The sequence below is a fragment of the Plecotus auritus genome, assembly GCF_963455305.1.
Source record: "Plecotus auritus genome assembly, chromosome: 6".
Lineage (NCBI taxonomy): Eukaryota > Metazoa > Chordata > Mammalia > Chiroptera > Vespertilionidae > Plecotus > Plecotus auritus.
This window is the reverse complement of record NC_137773.1, coordinates 89,869,607-89,890,112: the sequence shown is the minus strand read 5'-3', so window position 1 is coordinate 89,890,112 and position 20,506 is coordinate 89,869,607. Positions and strand designations below refer to the sequence as shown.

The 20,506-nt window shown below is 45.3% G+C and overlaps 1 protein-coding gene across 3 annotated transcripts; it reads left to right on the top strand.

Moving 5' to 3' along the window:
- The first annotated feature begins 25 nt into the window (after positions 1-25).
- Positions 26-20,465, top strand: ECSIT (ECSIT signaling integrator). Of its 3 annotated transcripts, none has more exons than XM_080677023.1 (9): positions 33-116; positions 321-462; positions 9,412-9,518; positions 13,629-14,046; positions 14,409-14,632; positions 19,088-19,145; positions 19,255-19,403; positions 19,563-19,668; positions 20,098-20,465. In XM_080677023.1, exons 2-9 carry the CDS (start codon positions 321-323, stop codon positions 20,346-20,348), a joined length of 1,455 nt encoding a protein of 484 aa, XP_080533149.1. In that variant the 5' UTR covers positions 33-116; the 3' UTR covers positions 20,349-20,465. The 3 variants fall into 3 exon arrangements, with proteins under 3 accessions (XP_080533151.1, XP_080533149.1, XP_080533150.1); XM_080677024.1 differs by having other exon boundaries at positions 49-116; positions 321-375; XM_080677025.1 differs by lacking the exon at positions 321-462 and having other exon boundaries at positions 26-116.
- The last annotated feature ends 41 nt before the right edge of the window (positions 20,466-20,506 follow it).

Below are 20,506 nucleotides of genomic sequence, written 5' to 3'. Positions count from 1 at the left end.
GTTCTTGAATGGCTGTCTCTCTGACGGCCCGTGACCCGGAAGCTCTCTGGGCAACATGGCGGCGCCCAGAAGCCAGATGTAACTGGCTCAGAGTCCGCGGCCGTCCGCGTTAGTAGGTAGGTTGTGTGTGGGGAGGCGAGCGCGAGCTGCAGGGCTCCGGAGCGGCCTGTTCTGGGCCGACAGCGCTGGAGAGCGGCTCCAGAGGGACCCGGCTGCTGGGCCAGGGCACCATGACCTTTGCGCTGCGGGGCGGAGACGTGCCGGGAAAGGCCGCTCTCCGTGTACCTACCTTCTCACGTCTTTAATCTTCCATTTTGCAGATGAGACAGCCGAGGCTCAGAGAGGTTAAGGCTGTCTCCAGCGGGCACGCCGCAGGTGGGCAGCTAGGCCAGAATTCGAACCCGCGTCTGCCGGTTTTCTCCCAACGATCCCAGAATCCTGGCAGCCAGCCTCAGAGCTGCTGTAGGTACACCCCGCGTGGGGTTCAGATTTATAAATTATCGAGTTTTGTAGAAGCTTGGTTCTTTCCATTCCAGTGACCTTGTTAGGCACCTGCCATATACCAGGTGTTGTCCCTGGTGCTGGAGAGGCAGCTATGAGGAAGGCAGAAAAAAATCCTCCATCTCCTAGGGGGCGAGGGTGGGGAGGAGCCAGACATTGAACAAGTCAGAAATAAAAATGAACGGGTGATTTCAGATGCTAGTAGTTGCTAAAAATGTATTCATCGGGGTGAGGGGGCTTTGAACAGGGAGTGAGGCTGCTGTCAGGGAAGGCCTTTCTTTCATTCGAATATGGGCTTGAATGACTGGAGATAGCTGTGGTCTGATCCGAGGGAAGAAATTTCCAAACAGAAATTTGGAAAAGCAAGCGCAAAGGTTCTGAGACTAGAATAAATTTATCTTTTTTTTTTTTTAGAATAAATTTATCTTGTTTAAGAAACAGTGTAGCTGGAGTTATAAGAGTTGAGTTTGGAGGAGTAGACCCTGTCTGATTTTATCTTACGTGTGTTATTTTAGGCAGAGAATACTGAATTCAGTTCATGTTTTATTTACTTTTTATTTTTTAAAATAGTTTTTATTGATTTCAGAGAGGAAGGGAGAAAGAGAGAAAGATACTATAAACATCAGTGATGAGAGAATCATTGATTGGCTGCCTCCTGCACACCCCACACTGGGGATAGAGCACACAACCCGGGCATGTGCCCTTGACTGGAATCGAACCTGGGACCTTTCAGTTCGCAGGCCGACGCTCTATCCACTGAGCCAAACCGGCTAGGGCTACTTTTTATTTTTTTTTAAATAGTTTTTATTGATTTCAGAGAGGAAGGGAGAAAGAGAGAAAGATATAGAAACATCTGTGATGAGAGAATCATTGATTGGCTGCCTCCTGCATGCTTCACACTGGGGATTGAGCCCACAACCCGAGCATGTGCCCTGACCGGGAATCAAACCATGACCCCCTGGTTCACAGGTTGACACTAAACCACTGAGCTACACTGGCCAGGCTTGTTCAAATTTTTTAAAGCTCCCTATGGTCAGGGTGGGAAGAACTGACTGGAGGCGCATAAGGGAAGAAGTGGGAGGCTGGGAAAGAGGCCGTTGAGGCGCTGGCCTGCAGATGGAGAGAAATGGATGCACTTGGGATTGGTGTGGAAGTAGTCACCAGAACTACTTAATGGATTAAATGGGGGCGTGAGGGACACAGTGGACTCAGCAGTGACTCCTAGGTTTTAGGCCTGAGAGACTAGGAATTGGTGGTGTTATTGGCCAGGATGGGGAGCAAACAAGTTTAAGCAGGGATATCAATTTGGCGCAAATTAAGTTTGAGACAACTGGGTATATGCCAAAGTGGCAATTAGGTACGAAAGCTGGAGCTTAGGCGATAAACATTTGGATCCATCAGCTCATAGATCATCATTTCTCAGACTTTAACACACATAGAAGAAACCTGGACACTGGTTAAATGCAGATTCTGATTCAGTAGGTCTGAGTTAGGGCTAAGACTTTGCATTTCTAGTAAGCTCCCAGATGATAATACCAATGCAGCTGATTCCTGAAACACGCGTTTTGAGTGGCCAACATTTAAATTAGGGTCTTGCCCTACCTGGTTTGGCTCAGTGGATAGAGCATAGGCCTGAAGGGTCCTGGGTTCAATTCTGGTCAAGGGCACGTGCCCAGATTGCGGGCTTGATATCCAGTGTGGGGCTTGTAGGAGGCAACCGATCAATGATTCTCTCTCACCATTAATGTTTCTATCTCTCTCTCCCTCTCCCTTCCTCTCTGAAATCAATAAAAATATATTTTAAAAAAGAAAATAAAAAAAAAATAAATTAGGGTCTTAATCTTGGCTGCGTGTGAGAGTCATTGGGGTGTGCTAAAATGCTGGTGCCTAAAAATCAATGGTAAAAAATATCCTCAGGTGAGGATTAACAAAAATAAATAAATTCTATTTCTATATACTAGCAATGAATAGTACAGAAATGAAATTAAGCCTAGCTGGTGTGGCTTAGAGGTTGAGTGGTGACCCGTGAACCAAGAGGTCACTGGTTCCATTCCAGTCAGGGCACATGCCCAGGTTTGATTCCCAGTAGGGAACGTGTAGGAGCCAGCTGATGTTTCACGATTGCATCCATATTTCTCTCTAAAAATAAAATGTATATATATATATATATATATATATATATATATATATATATATATATGAAATACAAGTAAATTTAACAAAAGACTGAAAATTATAAAACATTGTTGAGGGAAATTAAAGATCTAAATAAATGGAGACATAAATAAATAAAGACATAGCCTATGTTTGCGGATCAGAAGACTTAACATTATTATTAAGATAGCAATAGTCCCCAAATCAATCTACAGAGTCAATACAATCCCTATCAGAATCCCTCTGGCTTTCTACAGAAATTGACAGCTGATTCTAAAATTTATATATAATTGCAAGGGACCAGGAATAGCCAAACAATCTTATAAAAGAAGGACAAAGTTGGACTTATAGTTCCTGAGTTAGAAAACTACAATAACCAAAACTGTGTGATACTGGTATAAGGTTCAACATAGATCAGTGGAATAGAATTGAGAGCCAAGAAATAAACCCTTACATTTATGGTCAATTGATTTTCACCAAGAGTGCTAGGACTATAAAATGAAGAAAAAATAGTCTCTTCAATAAACAGGCCTAGGACAACTGGATATCCACATGAAGTGGACCCTTCTGTCACACAATACACAAAAATTCAAAGTGGATCATAGACGGAAATGTAAGAGCTAAAAGACTGAGAAGAAAGAGAGAGGTAAATCTTTATAACCTTGGGCTCAGCATTTTTTTTTAGATACAACATCAAAAGCAGAGCTATAAAAGAAAAACGTTAATTGGACTTCATCATAATTTAAAACTTGTGCTGCAATGATAACAAGGAAGTGCAAAGAAAACCTAAAGAATGGGAGAAATTATTTTTAAATCATAATGGTCTGGTATCCAGGATATATAAAGAACTCTTTACAACTCAGTACTTCAAAAGAAAACCCATTTATTTTTTATATTTTTTATTTTATATTTTTATTGATGTTAGGAAGGGAGAGGGATAGAGAGATAGAAACATCAATGATGAGAGAGAATCATTGATCAGCTGCCTCCTGCACACCCCCCACTGGGGATCGAGCTTGCAACCCAGGCATATGCCCCTGGCCGGAATCAAACCTGGGACCCTTCATTCTGCAGGCTGACGCTCTATCCACTGAGCCAAACCAGCTAGGGTGAAAACCCATTTTTTTAAAAATGGACAAAGCATTTAAATAGACATTTCTCCAACGAAGATACACAATGGCCAATAAGCACATGAAAAGATGCTCAACATCATTAATCATTAGGGAAATGCAAATCCAAACCTCAAGGAGATACCACTTCACACTCAGTAGGATGTCTGTAGTAAAAAAGACAGTAAGTATTGGCAAGGATGTGAAGAAATTGGAATCCTTATACATTGCTGGTGGGAATGTAAAATGGTGGAGCTACTTTGGAAAACAGTTTCAGGGGCTCCTCAAAATGTTAAATATAGTTACCATATATCCCAGCAATATGACTTTTTTTTTTTTTTTTTTTTTTTTTTTTGCAAATCACATCGCACTTTATTGCTCACACAAATTCCTGGTGCCGTGGGTACAGGCTTAACAGGGTCCCCAAAGCGTGGCTTCCTCTGGAGGCAGCTGTGGGGCCATCTGGTGGCTGGCAAAATCTGGTGGGTTTCCATGGTTTTTACCACCCAAGATCTCGAGAAGACTCTCCTGACTCAACCTCGTCTCTGACAGATCAGGGAGTTGAATCGAGGCTCAATGGGGGGTATTAGCCATCTTCTGCCGTTTGGCGTGAAGCAGGACACGGAGCGAGTGTGGATGGCCAATCGATCAATAGTCTCTGGTTTGGGTCCCCGTTATATAGCCAGGTTGTTTACCCACGGCAGTCCGGCAGTTCAGGTGCTTATCAATTAGGGTGCAAGACAACTTTCTATCAACATGCCACATGTATGCACTTAAAAACATGTTTTCAAACAAAGTAAGTTCAAAACAAGTCCTTATCTATGGGGTATACGCTTCTAACTTCACAAACATGTTTTTCAAAAATGTTCAGAACATCACACAGGTGTTTATCACACAAATATTTTTCTACTATAACAAAGAGCATAATACTTAGCTCAAATTGTTAACTCTAAAACTTATAAAACATGATTAGAAAAGTGTGTGACATCATTAGCATGTCTATAGTAAGAAATTGTGAAAAAGAATATAAATGGAGCCCTAACCAGTTTGTCTCAGTGGATGGAGCGTCGGCCTGCAGACTCGAGGGTCCCAGGTTCGATTCTGGTCAAGGAAGGGCATGTACCTTGGTTGCAGGCACATACCCAATGGGTAGTGTGCAGGAGGCAGCTGATCGATGTTTCTAACTCTCTATCCCTCTCCTTTCCTCTCTGTGAAAAATCAAAAAAATATATATATATTTTAAAAAAGAATATAAATGGAGATGCTTCAAAATGGAGTAGGGAACTGCCAGCCCAGAGGAGTTGCCTTGCATGTCTTCTTCCTTTGGAATGTTAAAAATGGGCAAATTTTCTTCTATTCATGTAATTGTTCCCCTTCCCTTTCTCATAAGTAACTCCTGCCTTCACCTCCTAGTCAGAAGACTGGGTTTCCACCTAAATCAGTGCTTTACAAATAGCTACTTTTGGATTCAAATAAATGCTTTGTTGCCTCGCACTTTGACCTTTTATTTTTAGACTAGCATAATTATGTTGATTTATAAAAGGTGCCTATTAGTCATTTCAGTTGTAACTGAGGTCATTGGTTTTCTTTTTCTTTTCTTGGTTATCCCCTGTACTCTGTTTCCCCTTCCTGTTAGTCTTCTTTTTTTTTAAATTTAATAAATCTTTATTGTTCAGATTATTACAATTGTTCCTCTTTTTTCCCCCCACACTTCCCCTCCACCCAGTTCCCATCCCACCCTCTGCCCTTACCTCCCCCCCGTTGTCCTCATCCATCCATAGGTGTACGATTTTTGTCCAGTCTCTTCCTGCACCCCCCATACCCCTTTCCTCCCGAGGATTGTCAGTCCACTCCCTTTCTATGCCCCTGATTCTATTATATTCACCAGACTATTCTGTTCATCAGATTTTTTATTCACTTGATTTTTAGATTCACTTGATAGATATGTATTTGTTGTTCATAATTTTTATCTTTACCTTTTTCTTCTTCTTCCTCTTCTTAAAGAATACCTTTCAGCATTTCATATACTACTGGTTTGGTGGTGATGAACTCCTTTATCTTTTTATTATCTGTGAAGCTCTTTATCTGACCTTCAATTCTGAATGATAGCTTTGCTGGGTAGAGTAATCTTGGTTGTAGGTTCTTGCTATTCATCACTTTGAATATTTCTTGCCACTCCCGTCTGGCCTGCATAGTTTCTGTTGAGAAATCAGCTGACAATCGTATGGGTGCTCCCTTGTAGGTAATTAACTGTTTTTCTCTTGCTGCTTTTAATATTCTCTCTTTGTCTTTTGCTCTTGGCATTTTAATTATGATGTGTCTTGGTGTGGTCCTCTTTGGATTCCTTTTGTTTGGGGTTCTGTGCGCTTCCTGGACTCATAAGTCTATTTCTTTCACCAGGTGGGGGAAATTTTCAATCATTATTTCTTCAAATAGGTTTTCAGTATCTTGCTCTCTCTCTTCTTCTGGCACCCCCATAATTCGGATGTTGGTATGCTTAAGGTTGTCCCAGAGGCTCCTTATCTCCAAATTTTTGGATTCTCTTTTCTTTTTGCTTTTCTGGCTGAGTGTTTTTTGCTTCTTTGTATTTCAAATCTTTGACTTGATTCTTGCATTCCTCTAGTCTGCTGTTATGTCTCTGTATAATATTTTTTATTTCAGTCAGTGTATGTTTAATTTCTAGTTGGTCCTTTTTCATATCCTCGAGGGTCTCACTAAATTTATCGGCCTTTTCTAGGAAATTCTTGAAAAACCTTATAACCGTGGTTTTGAACTCTATATCCAGTCATTTGCTTTCCTCCATTTCTTTCATTTATGATCTGTTTCTTTGTCTCCACATTTTCGTTGCTTCCCTGAGTTGGTAGAGTAGCTTTGTGTGGTAGGTGTCCTATAGGGCCCAGTGGCTCAGCCTCCCCAGTTACCTGAGGTGGACACTCTTGGTGCACCCCTTTGTGGACTGTGTGCTCAGCCTTGTTGTAGTTAAGTCTTGATTGTTGTTGGTATCACTGGGAGGAATTGACCTCCAGGCCAAACTGGCTGTGAGGCTCAGCTATGTCTATGCTGGGAGAACTTCTGTGCTGGAGACACTCTTATGAGACAAGACTTGCAAAATTGCAAAAGCCTCTGTGCTCAGCTTGGATGGGGCGGAGTTTCAGGGCAGAACAGACAGCCTTGGTTTCCCGTCAGCCCTGCCCTATGAGGCCCCTGGGTCTCAGTGTCCCTTGGTAATCGCTGCAAGCACCTCTGAGAAAAAGCCACCCTCGAGTTTTGCCCGCTGCCAGACAGTCCAGTTTCTCCCCAAATGAGTCGGGGTTCCCAGAAACTTGCCTGGAACTGGAGTTCAGCGCAGTCAGGAGCTTCCGTCGTCCTCCCACTTTAGAAAGCCAGCGGTGCACTCAGCCGCCTGTGCATTCAGCACTCAGTTCTATCTGCACACGCGTGCCTCCGGACCTCTGCCTTCTGCAGCTCCCAAGTCTCAGTGTGCTTTCTTTTTTCCTGACAGTCCAGATTCCCCCCCGAATGAGTCTAGTTTCCCAGCATCTCGCCCAGGACTGGAGTTCATTGCAATCGGGAGCTTCTGTCTCCCTCCCGCTTTAGAAAGCCAGCCGCGCACTCAGCTGCCCGTGCACACAGCTGCCTGTCCTCTCCACGTGCGAGTCTCCATACCTCAGCCTTTTGCAGCTCTTCTGAGTCTCAATGTGCTTTCCTCTTTTCTTCTAGTTGTAGAATTTCCACTCAGCCAGCTTTCCTGTGGTTCTGGATGGTGTCCGTTTTGTCTTTTAGTTGTAGTTTTGATATTTTTGTGTGAGGCAGCAGTTTAGGTATTTACCTATGCCGCCATCTTGGTTTCTCTGCAATATGACTTCTAAGTGTATACCCAAGAGAAGTGTAAACACATGTTCACACAAAAGCTTCTACACGGATGTTCATAGCAGCATTAGTTATAGTAAAAGAGTGGGAACAACCCAAATGTCCATCCGTTGATGAAGGGATAAATAAAACATCTATAAAATGGGAACTTTTTGGCAATTAAAAGGATGAAGTCGGATACATATTACAACATGGATAATCCTTGGAAACATGCTAAATGAAAGGTGTTAGCCAGAAAAGAACATATATCGTATGATTTCATTTATATGAAACTAGGTGCTCAGTGCACAAAATTCGTGCACAGGTAGGGTCCCTAGGCCTGGCTGGCGATCAGGACTGATTGGGGCCTTCCGGCTGCTGGCCAGGGCTTTCCTTTGTTTCGCACTGCCCCCTGGTGGTTAGCGCACGTCATAGCGAGTGATTGAACTCCCAAGGGGACACTTTGCATATTAGCCTTTTATATATATATAGAGGCCGGATGCACGAAGATTTGTGCAAGAATGGGCCTTCCTTCCCCTGGCTGCTGGCACCACCTTCACTCCGCCTGGAGCCACCTTTCTGCCTTCGTTCCGCCCAGAGTCACCTTTTCGCTCTGGCCTAGAGCCGCCTTTCCACCTTCCCACACTGCCCAGAGGCCTGGAGCAGCTGGGGCGGTGCGGAACGCCCCCGGCTGCTGGGCGCCTGCGTATGCAAATTAACTCTCCATCTTTGTTGGGTTAATTTGCATACTCCTGATTGGCTGGTGGGTGTCACAAAGATACGGTCAATTTGCATCTTTCTCTTTTATTAGTGTAGATGCCCAGAGTAGGCAAATTTATAGAGATGGTAGATTATTGGTAGTCTAGGGTTGAGGGTGAAAGGAAATCAGAGTGATGGTTAATGTTTTTGTTTTCATTAGGTTTTGTTTTTAGGGTGACAAAAATGTTCTAAAATTATATTACTGTGCTGGTTGCATAACTCTGAATATACTAAAAACAAGATTGAAGTTTATACTTTTTTAATTAAAACTTCATTGGTTTTTTAAAAATATTTTATTGATTTTTTACAGAGAGGAAAGGTGAGGGATAGAGAGCTAGAAACATTGATGAGAGGGAAACATTGATCAGCTGCCTCCTGCACACCTTCCACTGGGGATGTGCCCGCAACCGAACCTGGGACCTTTCAGTCCGCAGGCCGATGCTTTATCCACTGAGCCAAACTGGCCAGGGCTAAAACTTTATTGTTGAAAGTATTACATATGTTCCCTTTTCTCCCCCTGAACTTTTTATTTTAAAACGGTGGACTGTATGGTATGTGATTAAAGTTAAGAAATGCCCTTGTGGGGCCTTGCCTGAATGGCTCAGTTAGTTTGAGCATTGTCCAGTACACCAAAGGTTGCAGGTTCGATTACGGGTCAGGGCACATACCTAGGTTGCAGGTTCGATCCCCAGTTGGGACATGTACAGGAGGAAATTGATCAATGTTTCTCTCACATCAATGTTTTTCTCCCTCCTCTCTCTCTAAAATCAATAAAAACATCCTCTGTAAAGGATTAAAAAAATAAAAAAAAAAAAACCTGGGAGGGAGGGTGGGGAACCACTGCAGCAAATTTCTCTAGATAGTGAAGCAAGGACCCTTGATTGTAACAGTCATTTAAGCTCCATCCTGTGGATGAGGAAACAGTGGGTCTGGTGAGGTAGGTATGCAGTCTGGAATGTGGCCTCTGCCACGAGAGGGGTCTCATCTCCTTTAGCAGGTTGGGGTGCCAGGCTGATGCTGTCTCTTCTCCCTTGTCCAGGTGGTTGTCCAACAAGCAGAGGCATGAGCTGGGCCCAAGCCATCATGCTAGCTCGGGGCTGGAGAGGCATCTGTGGCGCTGCCCTCACGGGAGCCCCCTTCTCTCAGGTAATTGCCAACCAAGCAGTCATCAGGGTGGAAGAAGGGAGGGACGGGGGCAGGCAGGCCTAGGATTTGGCAGGCAGGTCTAGAATTTGCTCCCAAGCCTTTCAGAATCCACCCAATGAAGCCAGCTCTGGGGGGGCGGGTGTGTGGGGGGTCCGGTCTGGGCTGGCCACTGGCCTGTCTGCTCTGAGGACCAATTTAATGTTTCTTATTTATTTTAAAAAGTGCTGGTGCCCACAGGTATGAGGGAGAATTTGAAAATAAGGATGTATGAGCCAACCAGATTTGAGTGGTGACTCTGGGTACCTCCTACATCCACTTACAAGGATGTGGGCAGAAAATTAAACTTCCATCCCTTATCCAAAGTGATGACCCAAGGCGATCAATGGCCATAGATTGAAACAACAATGATGATGGTGTGATACTGTTAAAAGCTCTCTTATTGAGCCCTTTCTCTGTGCCAGGCCCTTGGCTATGCATTTAATTAGATTATCTCCTTTGTGGGGTTACACTTTTTTTTTTTTTAATTGATTTTTTACAGAGAGGAAGGGAGAGGGATAGAGAGTTAGAAACATCGATGAGAGAGAAACATCGATCAGCTGCCTCCTGCACACTCCTTACTGGGTATGTGCCCGCAACCAAGGTACATGCCCTTGACTGGAATCGAACCTGGGACCCTTGAGCAGACCGACGCTCTATCCACTGAGCCAAACCGGTTAGGGCTGGTTACACTTCTTTTGGGCATTCTAGAGCTTCCTTTTCAATTTTTTCCTTATGCACATACCACTTGTAGTATTATTTGCCTACACTTTCACTTTAAAGGAATGTTTGTTTATTTGTTTTACATCACCTTATGTAAGCAAGACTTCAGGATGGCTATTGGGGGCAGCAGAGAAGAGACTCCAGTCCCAGCTCTGCTGCTCGGCAGCTATGTTACACCAGGCATCCCACTTCACCCCACTGGGCCTCAGTTTCTTCATCTGTAAAAGGGTACAGTAAGTACTCAACAATGCCTGGAACATAAGAATACTCAGTAAACATTCAGTTCAAATTAAAATAAGAAATTTGTTGTTTATCATCTAAAGTAGGGGTTGGCACAATTTTTTGTAAAGGGTCAGAGAGTAAGTATTTTTGGCTTTGCAGGACACACAAGCTTCATCACAACTATTCAATTCTGTCACAAGCCAGTCATAATGAGCATGGCTGTGTTCCAATAAAACTTTACTGACAAATGCAGGCAGCAGTCTACTCTAATGTTGAATCCCTGTAAATTATTCTTTATTTCAGTTAGTGTATGCTTAATTTCTGACTGGTCCTTTTCCAGAAATTAAGCATACACTAACTGAAATAAAGAATAATAAGACTAAGATCCTTGAAGTCTGGTTAAGTCCCTTGAAGGTCTCATGAAGATCCTTGAGTAACCTTATAACCATGGTTTTGAATTCTGTATGCAGTAGTTTGCTTTCTTCTATTTCTTTCATTTGTGACATGTTTCTTTTTCTCTGCATTTTGGAGAGCTGCTATGTCTGCTGGAGTTGGTAGAGTAGCTTTGTGTAGTAGGTGTCCTATAGGACCCAGTGGCTTAGCCTCCTCAGTGACCTGATCTGGGCACTCTAGGTGTGCCCCTGTGTGGGCTGTGTGTATAGCCTTGTTGTAGTTGAGCCTTGATTGCTGTTTGTGTCATTGGGAGGAATTGACCCGCAGGCCAATTGGCTGTGAGGACCAGCTGCAACTACAGTGGGAGAGCTGCTGTGCAGGAGACACACCTGTGGAGCAGGACTTGCTTCAGTGGGGCTTTGGTGCTCACTGAGTCTGCCCCTTGAGTGTGTTGCTTCTGGATGTATAGAGTTGTAATCTGGTATGGTCTGAGCTGTCCACTGGGTGGACTGCCTTTGGGGCCTCCCAGGAGGTGCAAAGTCAGCCACTGCCTGGGGCCACCTGGTGGGAGCTACAGAGATCTGCAGATTCCTTGTATTTGTATGGGTTTGGAAGTGCCCAGGCGAGGCCCAGCTGTGAAGCAAGGCAAGCTGGTGCCGTGCTGGGTCTTGGGCCTTTTATTGATAGGTATGGGGCACTCTGACACCAGCTTTGGCTTGTTTGAGATATTTCAGCAGAGTCTGAAGCCTGAGCCAGGACCGGCCATTCATATGGAAAAGCTGCTGCCAACAACTTGGGTAGGGCTGCAAATTGGATGGGGCCAGGTTTCAGGGAATCACCAGGGTGGAGCAAACAGTGTTGGGGACTCAGGTATAGTTGCCAGTCAGCCCTGGGACAGGGGAGGTCTTGGCATACGAACAGTGACCCCTGTGAGCACCTCTATCTGATAGAAGATGCCAGACAATCCAGTTCCTCCCCGTATGTGCCTGGGTCCCCCAATGCCTCCTGGTACTGGAGCTCAGAGGTATCGAGTCCAAGTAAGTTCATGCCCGGCCCTTTAAGAGGTACACCTGGGTCTCTGGCAGCCTCCATGTCCCTCAGCCATAATCCCTGCTGGTTTTTACAGCCTGAAGTTACGGGGAGTTCTCTTCTGAGCTCTGGGACCCGGGATGGGGGATCTGGTGTGGAGCTGGGACCCTTTGCTCCTCACATTGGCCTCTGCAGGGATGATCTCCCTCTGGATTAAAAAAATGCCACATGTGGGTGTTGGACCAGCCCATTCCATGCCTCCAACCTTCCTACCAGTCTCAACGTGCTTTCTTCTTTACTCTCTAGTTGTAGGACTTCCATTCAAACAGCTTTCAGGCAGTTCTGAATGATAGTTGTTCTGTATTTTAGTTATAATTTTGATATGGTTGTGGGAAGCAGTGAGCACCAGCATTTACCTTGGCTGCCATCTTGGTTCCTCCCAAAATTCTAAAAGTTTTGAGGCTGCATCATGACAAGGGTCTGTCCTCCTGTCTGGCCACCACTTAGCTCTAGAGGCAAGAGATGTTACCTGTTTATTGTATTTCCTCCCAGACATATTTCATAGATGCAAAGTATGTATATCCATATAGTCAATTCTCATTACTCACAGTATTTATGGTCTATAAAATTGCTGCATACATTGAATTAGCGATTATTGAACCTTTGCTTCCAGGTGAAGTATGAGGAAGGGTTCCTGTGAGCCTCTTGTCACATTTTCCTCAACCAATCATTACGTAACCTTATTGTATGCATATTTCTGTTTAAAGGGACCTTATTTAATATATATTGTTGATTAATTAACATTGAACTCACAGTCAACAGCACTATAACTCATGCCTAAATGAAGTTTATCTACCACATTTATTTTCTCTGTAAGCAACAGCAGAGCCTTCTTGTAGATAGGAGCGCTAAAAAGCACTTCTGTACCACGTTTGGGGACCATTTTCAATAGCAAAATCACCAACAAAAAGATGTGAGAAACATGCACTAAGTAAGCCTCTGAAAGGACACTTGACAGTATGAGAGCCAAACAAGAAGGCAGCGCATCATCTTGTTCAACCTCAGCCACATGTGTCCACGAAAGACCAGGAAAGTGCCATGAGGGAGTACTGACTTGGAGATTACACATCAATTTTAGCAAGTAGGCAAATTCAGAAATACGGAATCCACAAATAATGATGATCTACTGTATGTAAGTTTGGGGATTTTTTTTTATACATACTCTAAACAGTTTCACACCCTCCTTTTTTTAATTTAATGAAATACCTTGAAGATCACCCAAATAACACAAGACCTCCTCAGTGTGTCTTAGAGCAGCAGGTGTGCTCCTTGTTCAAGTTCATAGCCCTTTGCTTTATCATTTCCTTGCTGATGCACATTGGGGCCATTTCCACCGACATAGCAGATGTACAGTCATTTGGTGCAGGTGTGTTTAGAGCTGTTAGATTTAATTATCAGGTGCAGGATTGCTGCCACAGAAGGGGTGTGTTTGTCCTCGTGAATATTGTCGAATTGTCTCTGAAGAGGTTTTACCATTGTGTTCTCATAGTCTGTAATGGTGGTTGATCTTGGATTTGGAACCACAGCTTACCTCCTCAGAAGCCTTTAGGGATACCTACTGGCATCTTTCCCAGGAAAGAGCAAGCCCGGCATTCCCCGAGGGGCACAGGGAGGTAGCAGATTTCAGCAGTGGTTCTCTGTCCCCAGGTACCCTTCCAGGTCCCTCGAGGCCTCCACTGCAGTGTCGCCACCCACAGCTCTGACTCATCTCTGGTCCCGAGGCCACCTAAGCCCCTGTGGCAGCCGGCCAAGCCCCTATCACCCCACGAAGAGCTGTTTAGGTTGGCGCCAGATGGGGCCCGGGACAAAGCCAGTTTTGTGCAAGCTGTGCAGAACTTTGGGCAGCACAACGTGCGCAAGCGGGGCCACGTCGACTTCATCTACCTAGCCCTGCGCAAGATGCGGGACTACGGCGTTGAAAAGGACCTGACTGTCTACAACCTGCTGCTTGACGTCTTCCCCAAGGAGGTCTTCAAGCCTCGCAACATCTTCCAGAAAATCTTCATCCACTACCCACGGCAGCAGGAGTGCGGGCTTGCTGTCCTGGAGCAGATGGAGAACCACGGTGAGGCCAGCAGGCTTAGGGTGGGGGAGTGGCTGCCTCCCACTGCTGGGTCTGGGCCCCTACATCCCTCTATGGCTCTGATGTGTGTCCTCTCTTTCTGCCTGCTCCCCTCCTCCCTCTCTTTCAAATCTCTTTTTGGCTCGCATCCCTTTCCTCTCTCCCTCTGACTTTTCCTTTAAATTCTCTCGGATTCTGTCCTGTGGCATCACTTCCCTGACTTCTGTTCTCCCTGTTTCTTGCTCTTTCCATCTGGTCCTTGCCATAAATTCCTCTTGGGCCCGGGCTCCTCTGTTGGCCTCTGTCTGCCATGTCTCCCCTCTCTGCCCCCTCCCTGATGCTCTGTTGCCATCCACCTGGCACAGGGGTGATGCCCAACAAGGAGACCGAGTTCCTGCTGATTCAGATATTTGGGCGCAAAAGCTACCCCATGCTCAAGTTCGTGCGCATGAAGCTGTGGTTCTCCCGCTTCAAGAACATCAACCCCTTCCCTATGCCCCGGGACCTGCCCAAGGACCCTGTGGACCTGGCCACGTTGGGCCTGCGACACATAGAGCCTGACCTCAGCGCCAGGGTCACCGTCTACCAGGTATTCAACCCTGTCTGGGCTGGGCTCCACCCTGGGCTGGGCTCCCCCTTTACTCAGCTGAACCCTCTGCTATATTCCTGTCCCTCACGCCTACCGCAGCTTGACCTCTGACCTCTGCTCCTACCCCACTCCCCACATGCACTATAATCCAGGCATCTGCCTTCCTTTCTGTTCCTTGAGCAATCTGCCAGTTCCCTCCTTGGGTCTTTACACTTTACACTCACTCACTCTTCCCTGAGGACGTCACATTCTTCTAGTCTAGTCTCAACAGCACTGTCCCTTCCTCAGGGTCCCCTTCCTGACCACCATTTCCCTGTAATGAGTTTGGTTGCTCAATCACTGTGACTCAGTTTCCCCTGTGTCTCCCAAGGCCCAGCACAGGGTCTGTCACAAAGCTCAGCAGTTGTTTGTTGAATGACTGAGTGAAATATTCTATATCCCCACCCATGTTCTGAGGGCCCCACTCATGCTAGGTCACACGGGGGATCCAAAGAGAGCCCCTCACAGCATTGGTCTGGTCATAGAGGCCAACCCTGGATAACAATTCCCTCAGAGCCACTGGTTCTAAGACAGAGAAGCCCTGGGGGCCATGGTAGCCCAGAAGGGGCAGGGAACCAGGAGGGCTTCTTGGAGGAGGTGAAGGTGAGCTTGGCTTAGACAGGACAGGAGAGGCAAGAGTATTCCAGGCAGAGGGAGCAGCATGGGGCAGGGCTTTAGGGTCGGGGGAGATGCTAAAAGGTCTTCCTTTGGTGCAGAGGGTCTGGGTTGAGGAGAAGAGGCTAGGAGGACGATGGGTTAAAGAGCTTGTTTTTAAACCTGTTGCTGAGGAGAGAGCCTAGAGGAGGGATGGTGTGGAAGTCATGTTTCTGGAAGGAGTTGCAATTTCAAAAGTGCCCTCTAGTAGCCATGTGGATGGTATTGGGAAGTGGGGGGAGAAGACAGAGGGAGTAGGATAATGGGTGGTACAGCATCCAGGTGAGAGAGGTCAGAGGTAGTTTTTAACTCATTTCTTAATTTTGTAAAGTAATGCAATAAAAAGCCAAACAGTAAACAAGAACACAATGAAGAGTTCTCTCCTTTCCTGCCCTTTAGCCTGTCTCCCCCAGAGGAATTAACTTCCATGTCCCCTTCCAGAGAGATCCAATGTGTTTGCAAGCAGATATACTTTTTTGCATATACTGTGTATATAAATATTCCATTTCCCCTGCCTCATTATGAAAAATACATACAGCCCTATCTGGTTTGGCTCAGTGGATAAAGCATTGGCCTGCGTACTGAAGGGTCCCGGGTTCGATTCCCGTCAGGGGAATATGCCCGGGTTGCGGGCTCAGTCCCCAGTAGGGGGTATGCAGGAGGCAGCCATTTAGTGATTCTCATCATTGATGTTTCTATCTCTCTCTTCCTTTCCCTTTCTCTCTGAAATCAATAAAAATATATTTTAAAAAAATACATACAGAAAGGTGGAAAGCATGATAAAATCACTGACACTACCCAGATTTAGACTGGAAACAATCCAAGTATCCATTAAGAGCAAATTGTCATGCAGACTGCACCTCGGTCAAAGATTTGGGGAAAAGGCAAAGTGAAAGGATGAATTATGCACAGTGGTATAGTCAGCTATCTTCAGTGAGAGGGAGGGGATATAAAAGTGCATATACCTATTTGCCTATTTTCACAAAAATAAATAATGCAAAGATATGTCAGAAATGGGTAGAAATTATAATCTCTGGGCAGGCCAGGAGATGGGGTAGAGAGAACTGGAATGGAAGAGAGACGTGGGTTTATTTAATATGGATTGGCTTTTAACCTATGCAAATATGTAAAAATAAAATAAAAGGGGGGAGGGATAACTACCAAAATTGAAAACAAACAAAAATGGATATAGCTAAATATCTAATTGATAGCATAACTTAGAAGAGAAAAAAATCTTCTCAGTCACTGTCATCTGTCTTTCCATCTTTAGTGGCATGTATTCTAAGAAACAAGATCAGAGAAATCCTGAACTTGATCCCATAGCATTATGGTAGTAGTAATATCAAAACTATTTATGTATAAAAAAAGCCACTATGTATATTGATGGGCAAGTCAAATAAGTGCATGTATTACTGCTGATAGGAACCAAGGTTTTTAGCATGAGAGAAAAAGATATGTAATTAAATGTTATTTTAAAAAAACTCCATGGTGTTAAAATTTTTTTTAAATTTTATTGATTTTAGAGAGAGGAAGGGAGGAAGGGAAAGAGAGAAACATCTATTTGCTGTTCCACTTATTTATGCATTCATTGGTTGAGTCAATTTTTTGCCCTGTTGATTAAACCCACAACCTTGGCATATTGAGACAGCTCTAACTAACTGAGCTACCTGGCCAGGCATGTTAAATTTGAAATTAAGAATCAGTATAAATACAGTCAAACCTTGTTTCTGGTATGTCTTCCATCTCAAACAATTTGATTCTCAATCTAGTTGTTCTTAGAAAAAAATGTCTCATTTGTTGAATGAAACTTCGAACCAAACTTTGGTTTTTGACCTGACAGTCCTTTCATGCTGATACCTCATCATGACAAAAAGCATCTCTTAGGCAACAAACAAAGGAGAGAATGCAACAATTTTAAAATGTAAAGAGGCCATCAAGAGTGCTAATGTTGCTAAGGGTGTGAAAGAAACAAGGATCACAAGCAACTGAAGAGACAGGAAAACTGTTGTTGATTTGGATAACCAAAAAGCAGTTAGCCAGCCACGGCATTTCAGAGGCCCTGATGTATGATTGCTGCATGCTGACTTAAAAGACACCCCTGGAACAAGTGCTGAAAGTGATTCCTTTAAACCTAGTAAGGAGTGGTTCGATAAATTTAAGAAAAGTAGTGTTTATTTATAGATTAGACATGTACTGTATATAAGGAAGGTTAAAACAGGGAATCATTTGGGGTCTGGAATGGATTAATTCAATTTACATTATTTCTAATGGGAAAAATGATTCAGTTTTCAAACAACTGCTTCTCAAACAGCCTTCTGGAATGAATTGAGTTCTAGAACCAATTTGTATGTTGTCCAGTAAAAGGGCCCAAGAGCAAAACATTTACTTTTTCCACCCCCCAAAAAAACACTTTTTTTTTTTTTAATATATTTTATTGATTTTTTACAGAGAGGAAGGGAGAGGGATAGAGAGTTAGAAACATCGATGAGAGAGAAACATCGACCAGCTGCCTCCTGCACACTCCCCACTGGGGATGTGCCTGCAACCAAGGTACATGCCCTTGACCGGAATCGAACCCGGGACCCTTCAGTCCGCAGGCCGACGCTCTATCCACTGAGCCAAACCGGTCAGGACCCAAAAAAACACTTTTAAAAGCATTTCTCCTGCCCAGGAGTATAGCTCAGTTGGTTAAGCATCGACCCATGCATCAAGAGGTTGCTGGTTCAATTTCCAGTCAGGGCACATATCTGGTTTGCAGGCTCAATTCCCAGGCAGCCAATGTTTCTCTCTCACATCAATGTTTCTCTCTCTCCCGCTCTCCCTCTAAAACTCAAAAGTTAAAAAATAAACTTAAAAAAATTTTTTTTCCTAAAGGGGGTCAAATATATGGTGACGAAAGGTTGGACTTTGGATAGTAAACAGATGATGTATCATAGAATTGTACACTTGAAACCTATATAATTTTATCAATGTCACCCAATAAATATAATAAAAAAAGGAAGTGTTTCTCCAGTGGCAGAGCATTACACACTTTCTGCATCTTGCCTTTTGCCAGTTTCACTTAATAATATGCTTGGTGGTTCTTCTATGTTTGTGCCCACAGATCCAATGAATTTTTAACCTGAAAGGATGGATGATGTGTGCCAACAATTGTCTACTCTTAAGATACTTTAGTCAAAACATATGTGCACTTTTTTTGTTGTTTATCCTCACCTGAGGATATTTTTCCATTGATCTTTTAGAGAGTGGAAGAGAGAGGGAAGGACAAAGAGAAACATCGATGTGAGAGACACATTGATTGCTTGCCTCCTGCACACTCCTGACCAGGGCCTGGGCTGGGGAGGAGGCTGCAACGTGCCCTTGACCAGAATCGAGCCAGGACCCTTCAGACAGCAGGCTAATGCTCAATCCACGGAGCCAAACCAGTTAGGGCTGCTCTTGGCATTTTAGAACCATCTGAAGTAAATTACCCCTATTTGAATTGGAAAAACTAAGGCACAGTTACAGCAACTTGGCCATGGTCACACAGCCCGTGGCAGAGCCCCGATTTTAATGCAGGTGGGTGGCCTCCAGGGTTCCAGCTGTGTGAGCATCTGAAATGTTAGTGGTTATTATGCTGAATTGGATAAAGTGAGGAAGGGTTGGGCTTGAGTGACATGTAGGAGGCCCAGTAGACAAGCCCAGAATTTGTTGGGGACCCCCCTTCCCCATTTCCTCTGTAGGGGCTGAAAGCCAAAAGCTTCCACCCGTTCTTTTTTGCAGATGGCTTCATCCAAAGACTCCACAGGTACAGCAGATTCCACTGAGCAGCATATTGTAGGTAAGGCCCTGCGTATAGAGCAGCTGGGTTCTCACTGGGCCTGCTGGGTGGGCTCCTTGGGCCTTTGGACTCAGCCAAGGCCCCTTGAGTATGCATGTTGCCACACCAGGTATCCAGAGTCCCGATCAACAGGCTGCCCTGGCCCGCCACAACCCAGCCCGGCCTATCTTCGTTGAGGGCCCCTTCTCCCTGTGGCTTCGCGACAGATGTGTCTACTACCACATCCTCAGAGCAGACTTGGAGCCCCCTGAGGAGAGGGTAAGGGCCCAAATCGTGAGGGGTGGGCTGGCACTGCCCTGAGGGCTAGTGAGGGCTCACAGATTGGGGTGGGGTGAGTTTCTGGTGATGGTAGGGAGGAGGCTGCAAGATCCTGAGCCTCTGACTCTGTCTGTACCTCCTTCCCCCTTCCTGGGGTAGGAAGTGGAGGAGATTCCAGAGGAATGGAACCTCTACTACCCCATACAGCTGGACTTGAAGTATGGTAGAAGCGGCTGGGATGACTACGAGTTTGACATCGATGAAGGTAAAAACTGGGATGAGCAGGACTCCAGATACAGCATGGGATGAGATGTAGCCTGCAGGGTTGAGGCAGACCTAGCAGGTGCCCAAATACACACACACCTGAGGGGATCCAGGCCTGTCATTTCTCCATCATGGAGTGCCTCTGTGCTGGTTACCCAATGTGACCAGGGCAGGGCCAGAGGGGGAACAGGCAAGTTATATTCTGGGGAGGAGCAGGTGGGAAGTGGGACTTTCCAGTGGAATCTTGAAGAACCAGGAGGCATCACACAGGTGAAGCATGGAATGGGCAGTTCAGGCAGAGTGTATATGCTGTGGGAAGACTTGGATACAAAAGAAAACCAAAGGGGAGCTTAAAGTCCCTGTCCTTGGTCTGGAAGGGGAGTGGGTTACAGTCCCACTGCACAAACTGAGGGCCTGTCTCTCCCAACAGTGGAAGAAGGCCCTGTCTTCGCCATATGTATGGCAGGTGCCCATGACCAGGCTACACTGGCCAAGTGGATCAAGGGCCTGCAGGAGACCAACCCAGCCCTGGCCCAGATCCCCGTGATCTTCCGCCTGACAGCGTCCACTGGGGAGCTCCTGGCATCCTCTTCAGGACTGGAGGAGCCCTGCCCGCCACCACCCCAAGAGGAGGAAGAAGAGGAAGACAATACCCAGCGACAGCAGCAGGGCCAGAGCTGAGGCCTGAGCAGGCACAGGGACCTGGACTGGTGTGGAAGCATGAGATAATCTTTGTACAGCAAATAAAAGTTTCTGGTTTAGGGCTGCTATCCGGCAGTGTGGCATCCCTGCCCTTTTAATGCCTGGTGGCATGGCTTTTCAAGGGCTCTCCGGCATCC